General features: G+C 38.9%; 1 protein-coding gene across 5 annotated transcripts in view; it reads left to right on the top strand.

Annotated features, from left to right (window-relative positions):
- Positions 1-17,676, top strand: part of PCCA (propionyl-CoA carboxylase subunit alpha) — a 300,001-nt gene that overhangs the window by 226,787 nt on the left and 55,538 nt on the right. For all 5 annotated transcript variants that reach the window (XM_069802387.1, XM_069802389.1, XM_069802391.1 and 2 more), the window contains one exon: positions 12,454-12,507. In XM_069802387.1, coding sequence (XP_069658488.1) covers positions 12,454-12,507 — 54 coding nt within the window. The remainder of the gene's footprint in view (positions 1-12,453; positions 12,508-17,676) is intronic.

Below are 17,676 nucleotides of genomic sequence, written 5' to 3'. Positions count from 1 at the left end.
TACAGAACTTGGAGTATAACTAATAGTAGTAAGACCAGTTAACTAAAAGTGTAATATTAGAACTGGCACATAAAATTAGTTTAAAAATTAATGATCATGAGAACTGCACATGCTTTCTTCTAGGAGCTGAGCCAGCAATAGTGTTACTTGCACTCCCTGAGTATGACCAAACTGTATGAAATACTGCAGGGCTAGCCACAGCAACAAGCAATAAGCTGGCTGCACGCTATCTATCCAACAGAATGTGGAGTAAGCACATATGTTGTTTCTTTCTCAGATTTTATCTATAAGTCTTTGCTTTTAGCAAAGAAACCCAGTAGCTTGAAAAGTTATTAATCTTTTAGTGTATATATGTAAATTTATGGGAACCTTAAACTTGACCTCTGATATCCACTCACTGGAATCTAAATTGGTTTTTTGGTTATATATTTCTGCAGACTTGCCCCACTGCAAGAACCAAATTAGACAAGTGTATTCCTATAGGTCAATTTGTCTCCAAAAGCAATTGACCCCTAAGTCTTGAAGTATCTTCTTTCAGCAAGACTTAGCCCTAGAGCCATTTAAGCAACAAATATGGATGAATCGAATAATTCCAGCTGTGCTTTATTAATTTTCAGCCAATCTAATTTCTCTTCATAGTTGGTTTCATTCTTCTAAATTTGCTCAACCAAATACAGTCTTTGTGAACATTGTATTTCTTTGAAGGTTTGATTTATGCACCTTCGGCTCGATCCTGCAGTCTGGCCCCAATCCAGCAAAGCACTTAAGCATAGAAGCAGGAAATAAATAATTTTAAAATGTTTTGGTTTAAAATGTATTTATGTAAATTATAGTCTAGACATTCAAATTGTTGCATATCTGTCGCACACTTAAAAATAAGTAATTAAGCGTGCTGCCGTATTTCCACTCCTCTGCTGAAGGCTCAATGTGTATTAGAGCAAAGCAGAGCGCCAACTCTGCCACAGAGTTAAGAAGGCCTATGAGTTTAAAAACCAGGTTTTCGGAGACTATTTCTAGAGTACGGGATGCGGGAATACATCTGAGTGCCTGAGGAGAGGTATATGCCCTGGTCACAGTCTGTCTAGGGCATATCAGGGCACAAGTAGGATGCGTGGCAGCCCCCTCCCTCCCACTTTTGTTTCCTTTGCGAGGAAGCCCATCTGTGTGCAGCAGATGGGCGCTGCAGAGTGCCTGGCCAGGTCCCCAGATGATAGAGGGACCAGAACCCTGGGGGATACTGCAGGTCCGTTTGCCTGCAGCACGAGGGCTCTGAAATCTTTGCGCTGCTTTGGATTACTGCGAAATCCATAGGATGCTATACAAAGCGATGAGCCGATGAAAACTTGGGATCGTTTGAGCAGGAGGTTTCTGAGATACGGTTTTCAGGGATGAGGGTGTGGGCAGATGTCATAGCATTCCTTGAAGTACACAGATCCCGTCATGGTTTTTTTTGTTGTTGTTGTTTTTTAGTAGTTCCTTGGCTAATCCTAGTTTCTCAGCATTTTCTCCACTTAGGACTAGACTCTACCTCTCATTTGGGGAGGCTGAATTTAACACGTTGTGAAGTGTAGGATTTTGTTCACCAAGCAAATGAAATTTTTGTGTGCAGAAATACTTTGCCAAAACGGTTTCCCCTACCTGTTTCCAAAGATGTTAGTGGCTCAGAATTTGACTTAGACCTAGCTATTGTGAATTTGGACCGTGCCTTTGCTGAAAAACAGAGAAGTAACTAGAGGCATGTGGTTACAATATGTCTTCCTGAGGATTCAGATTTGAAGGGATTGGCTGTTACTTAATTGAAAATACATATTTAAAATACATTTATGTAAAAAATATGATTTGAATATGATATAGCCTTTCAGGCAATATTTAAAGTAAAAATAAATAAATGAGGTGCTTAATGATTCCTGTGAAGAGTGAGTGGAAAAGAGGACGTTGGTTGAGTTGTAGAAAAGAACCGTAAGAACTCCAGTTGAAACTGGAAGGGAGAATAGTGGTTCACAATGGTATCCTGGAAAGTAGCGACAGTTGGAAGATAGGCAGCAGGCATATTTTGGGACAATGAGGCCGTTTTTATCCCTCTGTCTCTGCTCCCATGTACAAGTAACCTGGATTTCTGTGAGCCCTGTGCCTGCAGAAGTCATCATCTATGACCTCTTCCTTCTCCCTGTAAATATGAACTGGGGAGCGGGTGGAAGGGGAGAAGGGAAGAATAAGCTGCCTTTTCCATAGAGCTGAACATCTCCTTTTATTCCCTCACGTGAACCAGAATCTAAGGGGACCTCAAGATAAATCAATGAATCCATGAAGTCTAGCAGATGGACTGGAACCTAACTGCAAGTCTGTCCTTACTACAGTCAGATTGCAAGTAACCGCCTTCTAGTGGGACATTGTGCAGGAAGATCAGATATCTGCAGAGAGAGCAGGTTGCCCAAGAAAAAAACATGTAGGAGATCTTCAAACCCTCTTTGCTTTGGCACTACTTGTATTTGGGCAAGTTCTCAAAAACCACCCCACCGACCATCCAAATGCTGAGGCTGCTCTATAGCAACACCACATGGACAGATTTTACAACTTCTTAGTGCTGTTAAATGCTCTGCTTTCATTGATCCCATCGTCAAAGGCTCAACCCATCCTTATATACCATTTACTTGCAGACAGTTCCCTATAGCAAAAGGATTCTAAGCCAACACTTTTGCCAACACTTTTGTACCTCTTCATCGTATCATATGCACCCAGCCTTTCCACTGGCATATTGTCGGCTCCCACTGGTTTCACAGCTCTGCTAGTTTATGTAATGAAACCTTCCACCCTATAAAGGTAGTGCAGGCATTCTGCCTGGAGCCTGGAAAACTCTTGGTGGCTTTTGGCAGCTTCAGCAAAGCAATTTTACAATGGCACTTGCGATGCCTTCTCTTTGAATTTCCTGGCTTTCAGAGGATTGGTCTCTGCTGAACTGAAGCTCTGTAGGTCCTAGACAGAACTCAACTGGACAAGGTCCTGAGCAGCTCAATATTACTTTGACATTAGCCTTGCTTTGAACAGGGAATATGACTACCTGATTTTCAGAGGTCTCTTCTAGCCTAACTGTTCTGTGACTCTGTCGGATGTCCCAAACTCTATGGTAAAAAGGTCTTTATCAGTCACAGCAAGGTGTAATTAAGAGAGTAATGGAGTTAGTAAACGTGATCCTGTAAAGCTGAAATCATCAGTCGCAAGCTTCAAGTATTTTTGTGAATGAAATACATGAAGATGTATCAGTGGAGTTTTCTCTACTTACAGTGTTATGGAGAATTCAATCATGGCATCACTTATTATTTTTTCATTTAATTTATTTATTGCATCAACAGTTGCAGCAGGAGGAGTATATTCTACATCCTGGGACATGACAAATTTAAGTGCTTCTCCGATACCATGTTTCTTTTGATTATTATTTTGGTCTATAATAACAGAAAAAATGAAAATGCTGTAGGTTATGAAGGCTTTGTTCCTGGGAAATGTCTGACATTCTGGGAAATGTCTGACAGGAGAACAAAGCCTATGCCCAAGTATTCATTTCCTTCAACCCTGTGGAGACTTTTTTCAAACATACGTGTAATTTTTTTTAGAAAAATTACCCATATATACATTTATATATTTTACTGTTTTGAGATCTCAGATGTAATCTGTGATAATGATATATTATACAGGTTTCAGGTCTAAAGTACCATTACTTCAGCACACTCATTTTCTTAAACCCTGAAAATGATTTTGGGAAGCTGTAGTGAGCAGTGTGCGTGAAGACTGCTCAACAGTCCATTCTTTAGTGCTGTGCAATTACTGCGCACACTCTGCTGTTGTCATTTACCCACGATTTCAGAATTATTTTTGCTAGGTTGTCTCTAGAAGAGGGACACAATGATTTGCAAACAGGGGCAGGCATTTGGATGTACTATATCCAAATAGCTATACTGTTGGGTAAAGAAAAGCTAGAGTGTGAGCCCCAGCACTGGATTCCTGATGGCCCATATTGATTAATTGGCAGCTCACTGCCTGGCTTTGTCTCAGCCCGTTCCAGTTATGGCTGACCTAGACAAACCTGGTACAGATTTATGCCGTGCTGTGTAGACCTAAGCAGTGGGACTGAGACAGTCATTGCCATTTGGCTTTGGGACCAGGCATCAGTCCATGGCCCTCCTTTATTCAGTGGTATCGAAACACAGGCTGCCTGTGTTTTCCTGTTTGCTCATCCAGCCATGGTCATCTGAGAAAACTGAGCTCAGCCTTGAAACTCCAGAAATGATCTGTGGATATGATACAGAGAAACTGATCTTTATCTCCTCACTTGATGCTCTCGTAGCATTTGAGAGAAGTACAAACAAGCTCTCATATCCCAGGTAAAAGACAACGACAAAAGCCTGTGGCATACAGCGTAGTATGCCTTGCTGTGTTTCAGACTTTTAAAATTTTTTGGAAAGTATTAATAAGTGTCGGTCAGGGCACTGTTCTTGTTGTTACTTCTTTCCCCTGCAGTTCCACAAAGAGAATGATAGATTTTGGCAAGTTGCTTATTGCAGTCTTATCATCGCCTAATAATTGCTGTGGCACTGTCCTTTCACTTCATTTGAATTCCTCCTAGTCCCTCTATTGGAAGAGACCATGAGCAGTTGATCCCTACCCACTGTGTCCACGCTGCTTGTATCCTCATCCTCACTCAGTTGCCCCTTTTCGGTGCTGCAGAGCTGTTCCTTGTGGAGAAGCCTGTCTTTATGTCTATGTTGCTCTCTGAACATCTTCCATTTCTGTTATCTCCTTTCTGAGCTGTGGGGACCAGAACTGTGCTGTGTTGAAAACATGGGCAAAACCTAGACTTCTACCATAACTTAATAGTGTGCACTGATTTGTTATCTGTTCTCATTATAAATTTCAAATATTTCCTTTGGCTTTTGTAACCAAAACCAAGCACAGAGCTGTTGTTCCTACTGAATTATCACTTCTGATTGGTAATGGCTGGGGTGGGCAAGGAAGATAAACTCTTGACAAGGAGATTTTGCCAGGAAACTTTGAAGCTGTGCAGTGTTCTAGAGCACAGATATTGATGTCCTGGTGTCACCCTTGGCAAACAACTTAGCTGTTTTTGTGGGTGGAGGTGGATCCTTCCCAAAGGACCAGACACAGAAGCAGAGAAAAGTCATAGTTAGAAGAAATTCTGAAACTTCATCAGCATGCATGATTCAGTGCATATCTCCTCGGTGTGCTTGGAAAGACCTGAGTGATCTACTTTAGATAATTATTAGATAATTCAACTTGTTGAGTTTGTGAAAGATTCTGTACAAGAAAATAAGTAATTGTACCACTTAGGTTTCATTGTTTGATCATGGGTGATCTAAGGACTGACTGAGACTTCCTTTATTTCCAAAGGTTGTAGGGAAAGGGAAGGTGTATGAAAGCCGGCCTTTTTGGTGCTGCTTGCTGTAATTGCCGATGATGCATATTAAAACAAATATTACTATTATGGCTTCGTTGACATGGGTGTTTGCCAAAATTGTTAAAATTACTACTTTTTAAAATGAGACTTGAATATACTTATAGCCTATACAGCAACAGTATGGCCAGCCCCTGAGTCATGAAGCCTTTAAAAATATTGGATATCCTTCACTGTCATACCAGAGTATTTGTGTTAATGTCTACTTTAAATAGCAAGTACCCAAATCTCATGAGCGATCTGCAATTTGTGTGGAATCGGTTTAACTGAAGGCTGACTCCGCAGTCTTGTCCATTGTTCCAATGGAGAATGTGTGAAGGGAAGGGGAAAATTCAAGGAAATAAAAGATCATGAAATTACAGGTTACTGCTGCCTTTTTTAAAATTTTTTTTTTCATTGAGCAGCAGAAGCAAAAAGTACACACCAGCCCCCTTTTCACACACCCGATTCTTTCATGAAATTTTTTTTTTTTTTTTTTTTTTTTTTTTTTTTTTAAATCCAGGAAGGAAATGAGTGGTCAACTGCTATGCCCAATCAATCCCTTTGGAATTTATTGTCCACTTTTCAGAGAGGTCACCCACAAAGTTCTATCTACAAACAACAAACTTCTCCCTTTCTTTAACCTAATGGGATTAGTTATATCCTGTGCTACTCCAGGGGTTAATCAAATAATGTTAGTTGTCACAGTATCTTATGCCATATTTTTTTCCAAAGGAGCTATAAATTTTAATGACAGACACTATTCAGGATGAATAACTATAAGGATTCTGTTTGTGTCCAAAGGCCAAAGCATTGTATTCATTTGTTGACAGACATTGTAGTTTTATGATGTTGAAACCTTGAAAGACAAGGAATGGTTCTCCTGAACATGGTAACACATTCAGAGAGCAAAGGGGAAGGAAGAGGAGAGGCATCAAAGAGCGAGAAAGGACTATGGATCCTGCGAAGGGTCTGTCTCAGAGCAGTCATAAACGTTACCAGATCTAGAATCACGTGGCAGCTTGTTACCTGCGCACTGTCCTCCTATAAGAGCAAAACATATTATGGCATGTCAAAACAAGGGTAAGGTTTCTAAAAGTTTTAGTAATTTTGTGATTTAACATAAGAACAGCAAAAATTTAGGAGTTCACAGGGAGGACTAAACTCTAGATTGTTGTAAATAATTGTAAATAGCTGGAATTGTTGGGCTAGAGTAAATCTCGTTTAGATTCATTCTTTACCAACACCAAATAAGTGGTCTTTCTGGGAGGTGAGGGGGATGTTGGTGGTGTTGGGGTTTTTTGTTTATTTGTTTTAAAGCCTCTCATCCACTGCTTTTTAATGCCTACTTACCTCAGAGGGTTAAAGGAGCACATGGACATGCTTGGAGGGTGCTCTCTGTATATGTAATAGCAATATTGCAGTGGCATTAATATTAAAAATTTGCATGTCTAAAGCTTGGCAAAAAGAAGTAACAAGTGACATAAACATTGGATACCACCTACAGAAATACTGTGAAGGATCTGTGTTTCCATTTGTCTGTTTATGGGAGGACAGAAATTCCCAAGCCGTCTACAGGCACTAGGAGGATGGTTCTTTTAAAAGTGATAATATGGTGCCTCAGCCTCTTAGGAACTTCCCCTGCACCTTTATCTGTGAGGATTGATGCCCTGTAAGCCATTCATGCTATGTTTAACATCTGTATTTGTACTGTTTGGGAATAGATTCCATTTAGTCCCTGGAAGAGGACTTGCAATAGGTGCTGGCGGAGGCCAGTATCTTAGTTGGCATCCTGGTAGGATTCCTTTTAAAGGGAAGGACTATTTCAGCGTAGTACCATTTACGCCAGTCTTGGACATCTTTTGCGTGTCAAAATGCTTCATATGTAGCAGGACTTGATCATCTCATTCCCCACTGGGTGACTGCTGCCCTTGTAAGAACCTGGAAAATGTGGATGTGCCCTGAGGAAGAACAGCTAACTGAGGCTTCATTTACTCTAAAGTGCGATCTGAAATGGATAATGGCTAAGGGTAGAGCAGCGCACAAAACTGGGCTAAGTTTCCATTTGTACTTTAATGCGCTAAGGGGAGGAAATGATGGCACCACCAGTGGAGAACACTAAGTTGTGACAAAAGTAGACTGATCCTCTAAGTGGAAATGCTTGTGAGGCTGCACAAATCTGAACATATAGCGCAACGTAGACAGTCTCCAACATATAAGAAAGCTTGGTCATGCTGGTAGTCTGGGATCACATCCCTAGTTGGGGATTTTGCACAGTGGAAGGGGAGTGCTGAAATTAAATTCTCCTTTCTGCAAAGATTCCAGGAGGAGAGGGAAAAGGAGATTGATAAAGCCAAACCAATCCTCACGTTTTGACAAAACGACGACTTCATGGTGTCACAGTTATTTCTGCAGCTTTCTCCTCCTCTCTGACCCAACTATGGGACTCCAAAGATGGAGTGACATAGCTGGATGATGGAGCTTTCCAGATGTCCAAGCACCCTCACGTGCACAAAACCTCATAGATGAGGAATTAGCAGATAAATCTGCTATAACTTTATGAGGTAAAATACTGTGTTTTTTTCCCCTGACTTCCCTATTGTGGGAATAATTTGTTTTTTAATTAGACCTGTCTGGGAATGATTCTGGCCTGTATTTTGCCAGGTTGAATTTTCAAGAATTTATAAATATTGGCCAAAAGGTGGATAGCATTCTCCATTTGAAATTCATGGCATAAGATGTTCAGAATTTCTGGTAGTGGGCAGTTGAAATGAAGCAATAGGGGCTGCAAGAACTTCTGCATTCTGAAAAACAGCATCATGCTGGGAAACTACACAGTGTTTCACTCAAAATTTTATCTATAGTCTATCTATAGGTTTTCTGGGCTTGGTTGGTTTTTTTTTTTGTTTTGTATAGGCTGATACATGTTGTCTGACTGTTAATGTAGTCATGCTACAGCTTGAAAAAGTTGAAAAAATGTTGGTCAAGTGACAATCTGTACATTTTCTGTAACAAATGGTCTCCAGCTTTACTTTCAACAAATAAAGGTGGTAGATAGTAGTTCAAGGTAAATGTGTTTGAGAAACTTACATGTATGATTTCCTTTGCCAGTTCATATTCATTTTGACTTGACACATTACTTTTCCATTTGTAAGCAACGCAAAAAAATTGCTTTGGGTCTGTTGGAGTTTCTTTGTTTTGGTATCATTCCTTCCCTGCAGCTGCTCCCCTCCAGCTTGGAGAGCCCAAGATACCAGAAGATTTGTGGAAAATACTCTGAGATCTTGTTGTCTAATAATGTCTGTGTCAGTTTAGAATCTCTTTCAACAATATATATTTTATGTTTGGCTGAGCTTCTTTATCCTTCTTCATGTAAAGGTTGTTACCATTTTTATCTGCAAGTGCTCATCTACTGCAGGCTTAATGCAAAGCTGATTGTAACCCTACTGCATCTTATGATGAATAGATCATTGGTACCCAACTAAGTGGAAATAATTTTCTATGGCAAAGCAGAAGAATTTAAAGTCATATCACACTAACCTCTGGTAATTTACTGGGATTTACAGATTAAAACGATTATTTGTGAAATGGCTGTGGTATAGCATACACTTAAGATAGAGGAGGAAGATCAAACGCATTTTGTATGATTATATACGCTTGTCTATTTTTACCTACGTGCATAAGCGTTTTGTTTGTATATACATAGCATATGCAGTATAGCATGCTGTAACCTGTGTGTAAAAATACATATAATATTTATGTAACACACTCATTTGACAGCTTTGAGACTGCAGATGGATTTTTTGAAGTTGTGATTTATTTTTTTTTCAGATTTGATTTATCTTGTTACTTTCTCATAAGGAAGAAAAACTATACTTTTAACTCAAATGATGCTAATAAAGTTAGTCTGAAGCTCTATCAGTTGAATCAACCAGAAGAGCATTGGTTATGTCTAAGATCATGTAATTGATGCCAACAATGTAATTTTACTGTATTGGCAAGTAAACATACAGTGATGTTTTGTCTTTGTTCAAATGGTAGACTTCCCTTGCTTTTTGGTGTAAACCTCCTAGTACATAATTTGCAATTTATTAGGAAAACAATGACAATGCATATAATTAGCTATTCTTTTTTGTTACCTCTATTTGATTACTTTCCTGCTATCACATGCAATATGAAACCATCTATTATGAGGTATAGAATATGTAAATATCTAACTTTACAAGAGAAACTGGAGACTGGTCCTTTTTCTAAAGAGGTGTAAAATAAAAGAATAATTGTTAACCATGTCCTTTCATTTTCTTGAAAACATCAATTACATTTACAAATCCCAGAAACACAAGCCCACCAGCGGAACAGAAATAACTCCTTTCAATATGCTTCAAAAAATCTAATCACATCTAACAGCTGAAATTTATTTACAACTGTAATTTGAAACATTAATTATGATAATGTGCTGACTTCTTTTGTAACATGGTTCTCAAAAGCCTGGCAGTTCTCTTTTTGGTCTTGATGTAACATATGTTTTGTGACTTGGAGAATTTCTCTACCTTTCTTTCTTGTTTTTGTTTTTTGAAATATACCCAGAAGGGAAATTTCTTTTTCTTCTCTGTTTGTTAACTATTTTCCTCACCTTCCCCGTTATTTATTTTTTTTTTTCCCTCACTGCCGGTTAATTCAAGAGATGGATTTTAGTGCTTTAGCTGACTCTTAATGCCACAGACAACTGAATGTAATGCTTTGTATTTTGGGCACAGCAAACAGTAGCAGTGAGGATTTACTATAGTGTGGTACCAGGGCACTTCGACAGCGTCAGGGCAGGAAGGCGGCTGCTTATATCTTTGTCTTGTCTTGAGACTGTGGCTTTAGAAGGTGCCTTCTTGATACACGTATATATTTGGCTTTATTAAATTAGTTATTAAATTATTTTTGAAAGGGCTTAGTTATTGCTATGCTAGCTTATTTAGCTGTGAGTAAAGAGACTCTGTGTGAGGAAATACTTTAATGATTTGGTTTTCAGTTGTGAAAAATAAGTCAAGTTGTCAAGATACCTGGCTTTACTTTGAAAGCCTTTAAAGAAAATGACAAAAGGGCTCTATTTTTCTTTTTTTGTTTTGTTTTGTTTTTTAGGTTGTGTTTTTCTGTGTGATGGGGAGATTAGCCAAAAAAATGGAATTTTTATTAGGACATGAAAAGGTCTCTAATGACCCTTGAAAGCGCACAAAAGGGTAGCACAATAAGTGACAGAACTCTAACGAGGGTGGAGGGCATTCCAGGAAAAAAAGAAATTAAATCCTTTAATTTTTTTCGGCTTGCCATTTTCTGACAGCTTATCAAGTGGTTGGGACTTGTTTGTTTTGGCATGCGGTTCATTCATTGTAGGCAGCCGGTACTTTGTTCTTCTTTGTGGTTTCCAAAACCTGATTGTGTTTATCCTAGACTGTGGGAAAAGTGTATATTCCTGTTTCCTTTATAAAAGTAAACGTCAGGTTTTGTATGAAATTTTATTTCCCATATTTTCCATTCCATTAATCATTATTGTTGAAATATGTCAGGCTTTGGCACATCATCCTTTGTTTTCATATGATTGTACAGATTGCAGTGTCAGTGTGTGACCTGTTAAGTCAAAAAATAAGCATGTTCGGGCCGTAGTAATTATTACTTCATAAAGCGTAGCTGAGGAACATGCGCCATTATTGAAAAGGGACCAGGATTTAATTTATTGCTATTAGAATTGTTTTGGGGGATATCTAGCTATTGTTGTATAGCACTTTCTCAGTCTAGAGAAGACAAGACTAAAGGGAGCTGTGATAATGGCTCTTCACATACCCGTAGGTAGCTGTAAAAAGAAAGGGAGTAATGTGTGTTTCTTGTTTGTGATGAAAAAGAGGATAATTAATGTGCTGTGGTTGTAGTAAGGGTTATTTTAGTCAGATATTAGGAAGAAACTTCCTAATGATAAGAATGCTGAACACTGGGATAAATTGCTTAGGGGAGACTGTGACATCTCTGCAATTGAAAGACTTTAAGAATGGGTTAGACACATTGTTTGAGAGTGACACAGGTGTGTTTTGACTCTGCCGGGGGTACTAGACTAGAAGATCTCTCAAAATAATTTGCAGCCCTATTCCTAGGCTTCCTTGTCTTTAAAATGCTGAAGATCTCCATGCAGCTCTTTGTTTGCAATTTATACTCACCTTCTCAAATCTGTGCTTCTATACTCGTATGTACGTCTGGCATTGTGTAAGTATTAGGCCTTTGTTCCGTGACTAGGGCCCTGATTTTGGGTCTATATGTGCTATAATTTAACAGCAGGAAGAAAAAGGGAGAAAAAAACTTTTCACGTTGAAGGAGACAATTCACAAGAAGAAGGAATTCTTTATACATTTTGCATATTTAGATTATGGATAATACTGTGTTAAATCAATAACATATTGTCTTTTGCATTGTCTTGTGGCTTACTGACAATGTAATATTTGAAGACTGCTTAATAACTTCAATCAACTCCTGAACCACAGTAGGTGACCAGACATTTCATAAGGTCATTTTTTTTTTTCTTCTGTTTTCAAAGTAACATCATTGGAGGTTTGCATTTTAAACAGAGATTAAAATGTCTCTCATTAGGAGAGAATGAAGATAATACTAAATGTGAGTAACAGCAATACAGAATCACAGACATTTAGAGATGGCAGAAGCCTCATTATTCATGACAATTTGTCTTTCTGCAAGTCCAAGGTTGTTCTGTGTTGTACTTGGCCATATTTGTTTTCATTGTTCTTCAAAATTAAATGTTATTGAGTTGACTGAAACAAACCCAAAATCCGAGCAGAAGTATGAATTGGACTTCTAGTACTGAAGCTGTTGAAGTAAAGGGTTTTATTTTATCTGTTTTATGTATAATTTGTGTACTCAATTAGTTTTCATTACTTTACAGTGATGTGACACAGAAAAAGGAAAGGTTTCAAATTCCAGAGACACTTCTAATCAGTTTTTACGTCTCTTTTTTTCAGCGGCTTTCTCGGAATGCCTCTGGAGATACAAGCATTCAGTTTCTAGGCACAGTGGTAAGTATGTATAACTATTACCAAGAGTTATGTTGGTAGAAGAATATAACGTAAACAGAAAATAGGCAAATTACACTGGCAGCACATCGGACACTTGTGTTTGTGGAGGTTAGTATTATGTGTAAATATCCTGAGCTTAACAGGTGAATCGAGGCAAATTTCTGAAGCTAACTTTCATGGCACAGTGCACAGTATCTGCATTCCACATGTCAATTGATTCAAGTCTGCCTCTGTTGCATTTACAAGGGATTTGAGAGTAACTGGTTGTAGACTTGTAAACTTACTGCAAAATACTCAGGTTTGGTCCACGCCAGCATCAAACCCACTCTTCCCCACCACCTCCACTTTCTGACCTCTGTTGCTTCACCTGTACCACATACCCTCACATCCCAGAGGTGGGTCAGTACCTTATGAAAAGACTATTTAGTAATGCAAAGAGTTCTGTCCTTTTCTCACTCTAGCCAAATGTCATAGCTGTGTAGTTCTCCCAGATTTTGTTTGCTGGAGAGAAGTATGCCTAAATCCTGATCAGATTTTATACCATTAGACAGAATTTACTCAATAAAATAGATTTTTTTCATCTGCTATTATCTGGAGCAGTCACGTATACTACAGAAACTAAAGTTTTGTGTTAGGTGATGGATGCTTATAAACATATATGTGATTGAAGCAGCTTCCAATTCCATGATTTGGATGATTAAAATGCAGTCAGTGAATTTTTCCAAGTTCCTTATGCACCTAAAAATAGTTCTGAAAATGAGATAAAATTGAAGTATCCTCTAAAGTGAGTTGTCCTGATTGCTGCCAACAGGTTTCCCTCAGTGACATTAACAGTCAAAAGCCTAGGAATGAAATGTTCCCTTTAGAATTTAGTCCTAATGTCTCTGTGCACTATATGTTTTGGACAAAAGTAGATTAAGATTGCGTATGATAATGCTTTCATTCTATTTGCTTGTGATTAGTTCTTCTAAGAGTCCTATGAAGCCATTTTTTGGGAGGTATAACGTGGTAAGAGTAAACTTAACAAGAATACCTGTAGACTTGCATGTTGTTTTTTAGAGATGAAAAGTGCCCCTAATATTTTTTGCTTCTATAAACATATCTCTCTACATGCATATACATTTTATTTGTCTTATTCAATATCAAGCAGAGTAGCAGTTACAAATAAGTCATAAAATAGAAGTTTTGTTCTGCACTATTGTATTTGTAAAGATGCTTCAGCTCTGGAGTTGCATCCTGCATATGTGAGATTGCTGCTAGCTGACTGATCTGATAGTCTTTGTGTGAGAAGAAAATAATTACTCCAAGTAGATAAGATATAAATGCAATTTGATAAGATAATACTGAAAAGATTTTAATTGATCCCCTGTAAGTGGGTGCTGTAGCAGAGAAAATTCTGATTAAGTGTGTATTTAGTGACATTAAAAATTAAATTTGTTGTTAAGTTGGGTATGAAAACAGTTCGTATTAATATGTTAGAAGTGCCCCGGAGTCTCACTTAGAGACTAGAACTCTTGTGCTGGGCCTTGTGCGACACCAAAAATTGACAAAAGAGGGTACAGTATTGATGTGCTTTAAGCTTTAAAAAATTGATGATGAAACAGCCAATGGATTGTAATATATATCAGATCTTACTGACTAGCTCGTGTGCGCTTATCGGATCCTAGTTATTTTGGGAAATTAAGTATATGATTATAACTAAAATTCTCAAGAGGACTGGACAGAAAAGCCTGTAGTACTCTGTCCATGATTTTTTATTTAATGTAAATTATGCACAACTCTTGCTGATGAAACCCAGAGAGAGAACTTCAGCAAGCAGGGTAGAGAAGCAGTAATGAAGTCTGCTTCCCAGGGTTTGCTCCGATACCAGTTCTCCCACAGAATCCAAGCCAGAGTCTGCACCTCTGTTCCTATCAGTTTCTCTAGCCTACTGTCCTTCTCCTTTCCCCTAAGTCCCTGTATTTAATTTGTCCCTTGCTCCTTTAACATCCTTGTACTCTTCTGATTTCAACTTAATACACTTGGCTTAGGTAATGGGGCAGAAGGATGGATTTTCCTTACAATGATATCGCCTACAAATTGCCTGCACGTATAGGTACACAGTCTCCATGTGTGTAGCTGCGTGTGTATGTGTACACATACACAAATGTAAATGTTCAAACAAAGAAAAGAATATCATCTTAATGAGGGTCCTAGAAATACGTTTGGGGCTCACCATTACATATCTCTTACTAAAACTTTGCTAACAATAGAAGTGCAGTCAAGATACTAGGTGTTTGAAAGGAATATTTAGCAGCAAGAAAGTCTTGATTGCTCATTATTATTATAATGTATTTTTTATCAACATAATAAACAGCTTGTGAAATTATTGCTCTGCTCTTTTTTTCATAGTAGATAACATTAGGGATAGCTTTGAGCATTCTGTGTTACTTTTGATGGGGGCAAATGTTGATGGCACTTCAGTGGTGGCAGGCAGCGTGGTGCTACTGAGCGTACACACCGCTGACCTGTCCATCAGAACATATTTTTAGAACCAGCTGATCGGGAGCACAGCTCCCTGGCTTGTCAGGAGGGCATCAGCTTCGATAAATGGCTTCACTTGATTTGTTGACATTGGATGGTAGAAACAATTCTGCTACTGGTTTTGGATAAAATACAAGCCCCTGCTTCAGGAAGCCAGCTGACACTCTGGAGAAGTGAAAGGTATGCTTCTCTGTTAGAAACATCCTCGCTGTCCCAGTTAGCTAGGTGAAGGACAGAGAAAACTACATTGCAGCAGAAAGACAACAGTTTAATATGAATTCTGCTGCATAACATATGGTAAATGCGTGGACAGTAGGACAAATGTTTCTGTTAGTGTAGCAGCATGTTTCTGTTGTTTTGGAGGAGAGCGGGAAAAATCATGTTCCTTTCCCCGGGGAAATCATAGCTTTCAGTGCACACTGTTAGCATCGTTCAGGGGTCTACATGGATTTGTAATAATACTCTTGTTTATTTCTGATCACAAGTAGAAATTCTTTGCTGCTTGAGCGTTTCTCTTCTCTTCAAATTGTAGTGGCGTTAGATAGCTTATTTTCACCAAATTGTTTTTTGGTAGAGGGTTATAAGTCTCAGATCTGATATTGCTCATGCTATTGGAGGATGTACAAGGGTGTTTCTGCCTGAGGAGCAAGCAACTTTTAGCTGTAAGAAGTAGTTGTTGAACAGGAGGCTACACTGATTTGGTTTAATTTTCCTGGTATGATAACGTTTTGAGTCCTGATTAAATTATTTCAGAACAGATCATGGGTTATTGCTATAATTGAGATTTTACATGAGTTTTTACTCATTTTTCCTCTCTACTGAAGATGACTAGATATCATGTGCTGATGGAGTCCTTCTATTCTGTGGCTTTACACTAGAATTATTCAGATAGTGTATTTTTTAATAGCATTACTGTAACACCAAGGAATCTTATTGTGCTATATATTGTACAAAGAAAAAGGAAACAGGGTAATACATGCTTCAGATTAACGTCCAAAACCATGCCCAAAAGCAGGAAAAACAAGGAGGCAGTCCTTTATGGGTTGTCTCCTGTGTATAGGCGGCTCACAGAAATAGGTTTGTAACAAACATAGAATCAAAGAATTGTTTAGGTTGGAAGAGACCTTTAAAATCATCAGTCCAACCGTTAACCTAACACTGCCAAGTCCACCACTAAACAATGTCCTTAAGCACCACATCTACACGTCTTTTAAATACCTCCAGGGATGGTGACTCAACTGCTTCCCTGGGCAGTCTGTTCCAGTACTTGACAACCCTTTTGGTGAAGAAATTTTTCCTAATATCCAATCTAAACCTCCCCTGGCGCAACTTGAGGTAGTTTTCTCTGGTCCCATCACTTGTACTTGAGAGAAGAGACTGACAAGGTCTCCCCTCAGCCTCCTTTTCTCCAGGCTAAACAACCCCAGTTCCCCCAGCCGCTCCTCATAAGACTTGTTCTCTAGACATAAAGATCTATATGAAATCGAAATGTAAAGATCTATAGAAAAATACTAAGATCTATACACAGAACTTCTGCTTCAGCCTCTGCGGTTCAAAAGCCTGTATGTTTGAGCAGTCTTTTCAGAGGACCAAAGTCCACCCTTCAGTTCTCTCTTTCTAGTTAGCCTCCAGTTTCTGTCATGTCTCTTGTCTCTTCGTTCCACCTTCTGTTCTCTTACGTGAGAGGAATGTTTTCTGTTGGCCTGCTGATGGTCCCAATCATTTGCTGGTTATTCACGCCTCTGTCAGCAGGACTTCAGCAATGAAATATGTCTGGGCAGACAGCCTTTAGCACTAAGAAAGCTACAAGTATATAGAGAACTACAGATTATTATGGAAGCATTAAACTTATTCTAGACTGTGCGTAATGGCCTCTGTGTAGAATTTTGCATAAAGAAATATTGTCTGTTTGCTCAGCTAGTGAGTAGCCTGGCTCCGCTGCATCTGTAACGTCATTGTCAGTGTTGGGCTGCAGGCCGTGCTTGACAGCGATGCTCTGCTGGCTCAGTGGAACACTTTCCTCAAAAGAAACAGTCCCAGACAGTGAAGAGTCCCCAGCCACAGTGGAAAATTTCACTATCCTCTGCTCATTATTCATGCCATTTCTTTGATCTTCTGTTCTCTAACATCAGAGCAGCGATATAGAGGAAAATAGTTACTTCTTTCCCCTGGGGAAGGATGAAAGAACATATATGTGACAGATATTAGTCATGTTGCTCAGTGTATTACTTGACAATGTTCCTTCAGTGGTGAACACAGTATAGGAACCCATGTGGAACATAGTGGAATTGCTCTGACCTAAGAATCAAGCCATCTTTAGGTGCTTCTGAGTTTCATGGCATAATTTTCTTGGTCCAGCTTTCTCACTGGAGGTTTTGCCATTGCTTCAGTCCATCCCTGATGGAGTGCTTTCGGCACCTTTGATTTACAAAACATTTGAAGTTTTGCTATGGAGGCTTATGCTCTCTTATGTTTGCTATTAGCCTTGTTAATGCTACGCTTGCTGTTCTTCAGCCTTTTTGCAGACCCATTTAAAGTAGTCCAGAGACCCACTGCCGTGACCACATCTGCAAACTCCAGGTTGAGAACACTGGATTTAGGAAAACTAGTCTCTGTCAAGCCCTGGCCATGCTTTTTAGCATAGTT

Source organism: Haliaeetus albicilla, chromosome 15, assembly GCF_947461875.1.
Source record: "Haliaeetus albicilla chromosome 15, bHalAlb1.1, whole genome shotgun sequence".
NCBI lineage: Eukaryota > Metazoa > Chordata > Aves > Accipitriformes > Accipitridae > Haliaeetus > Haliaeetus albicilla.
This window is presented reverse-complemented; position numbering and strand designations above follow the sequence as displayed.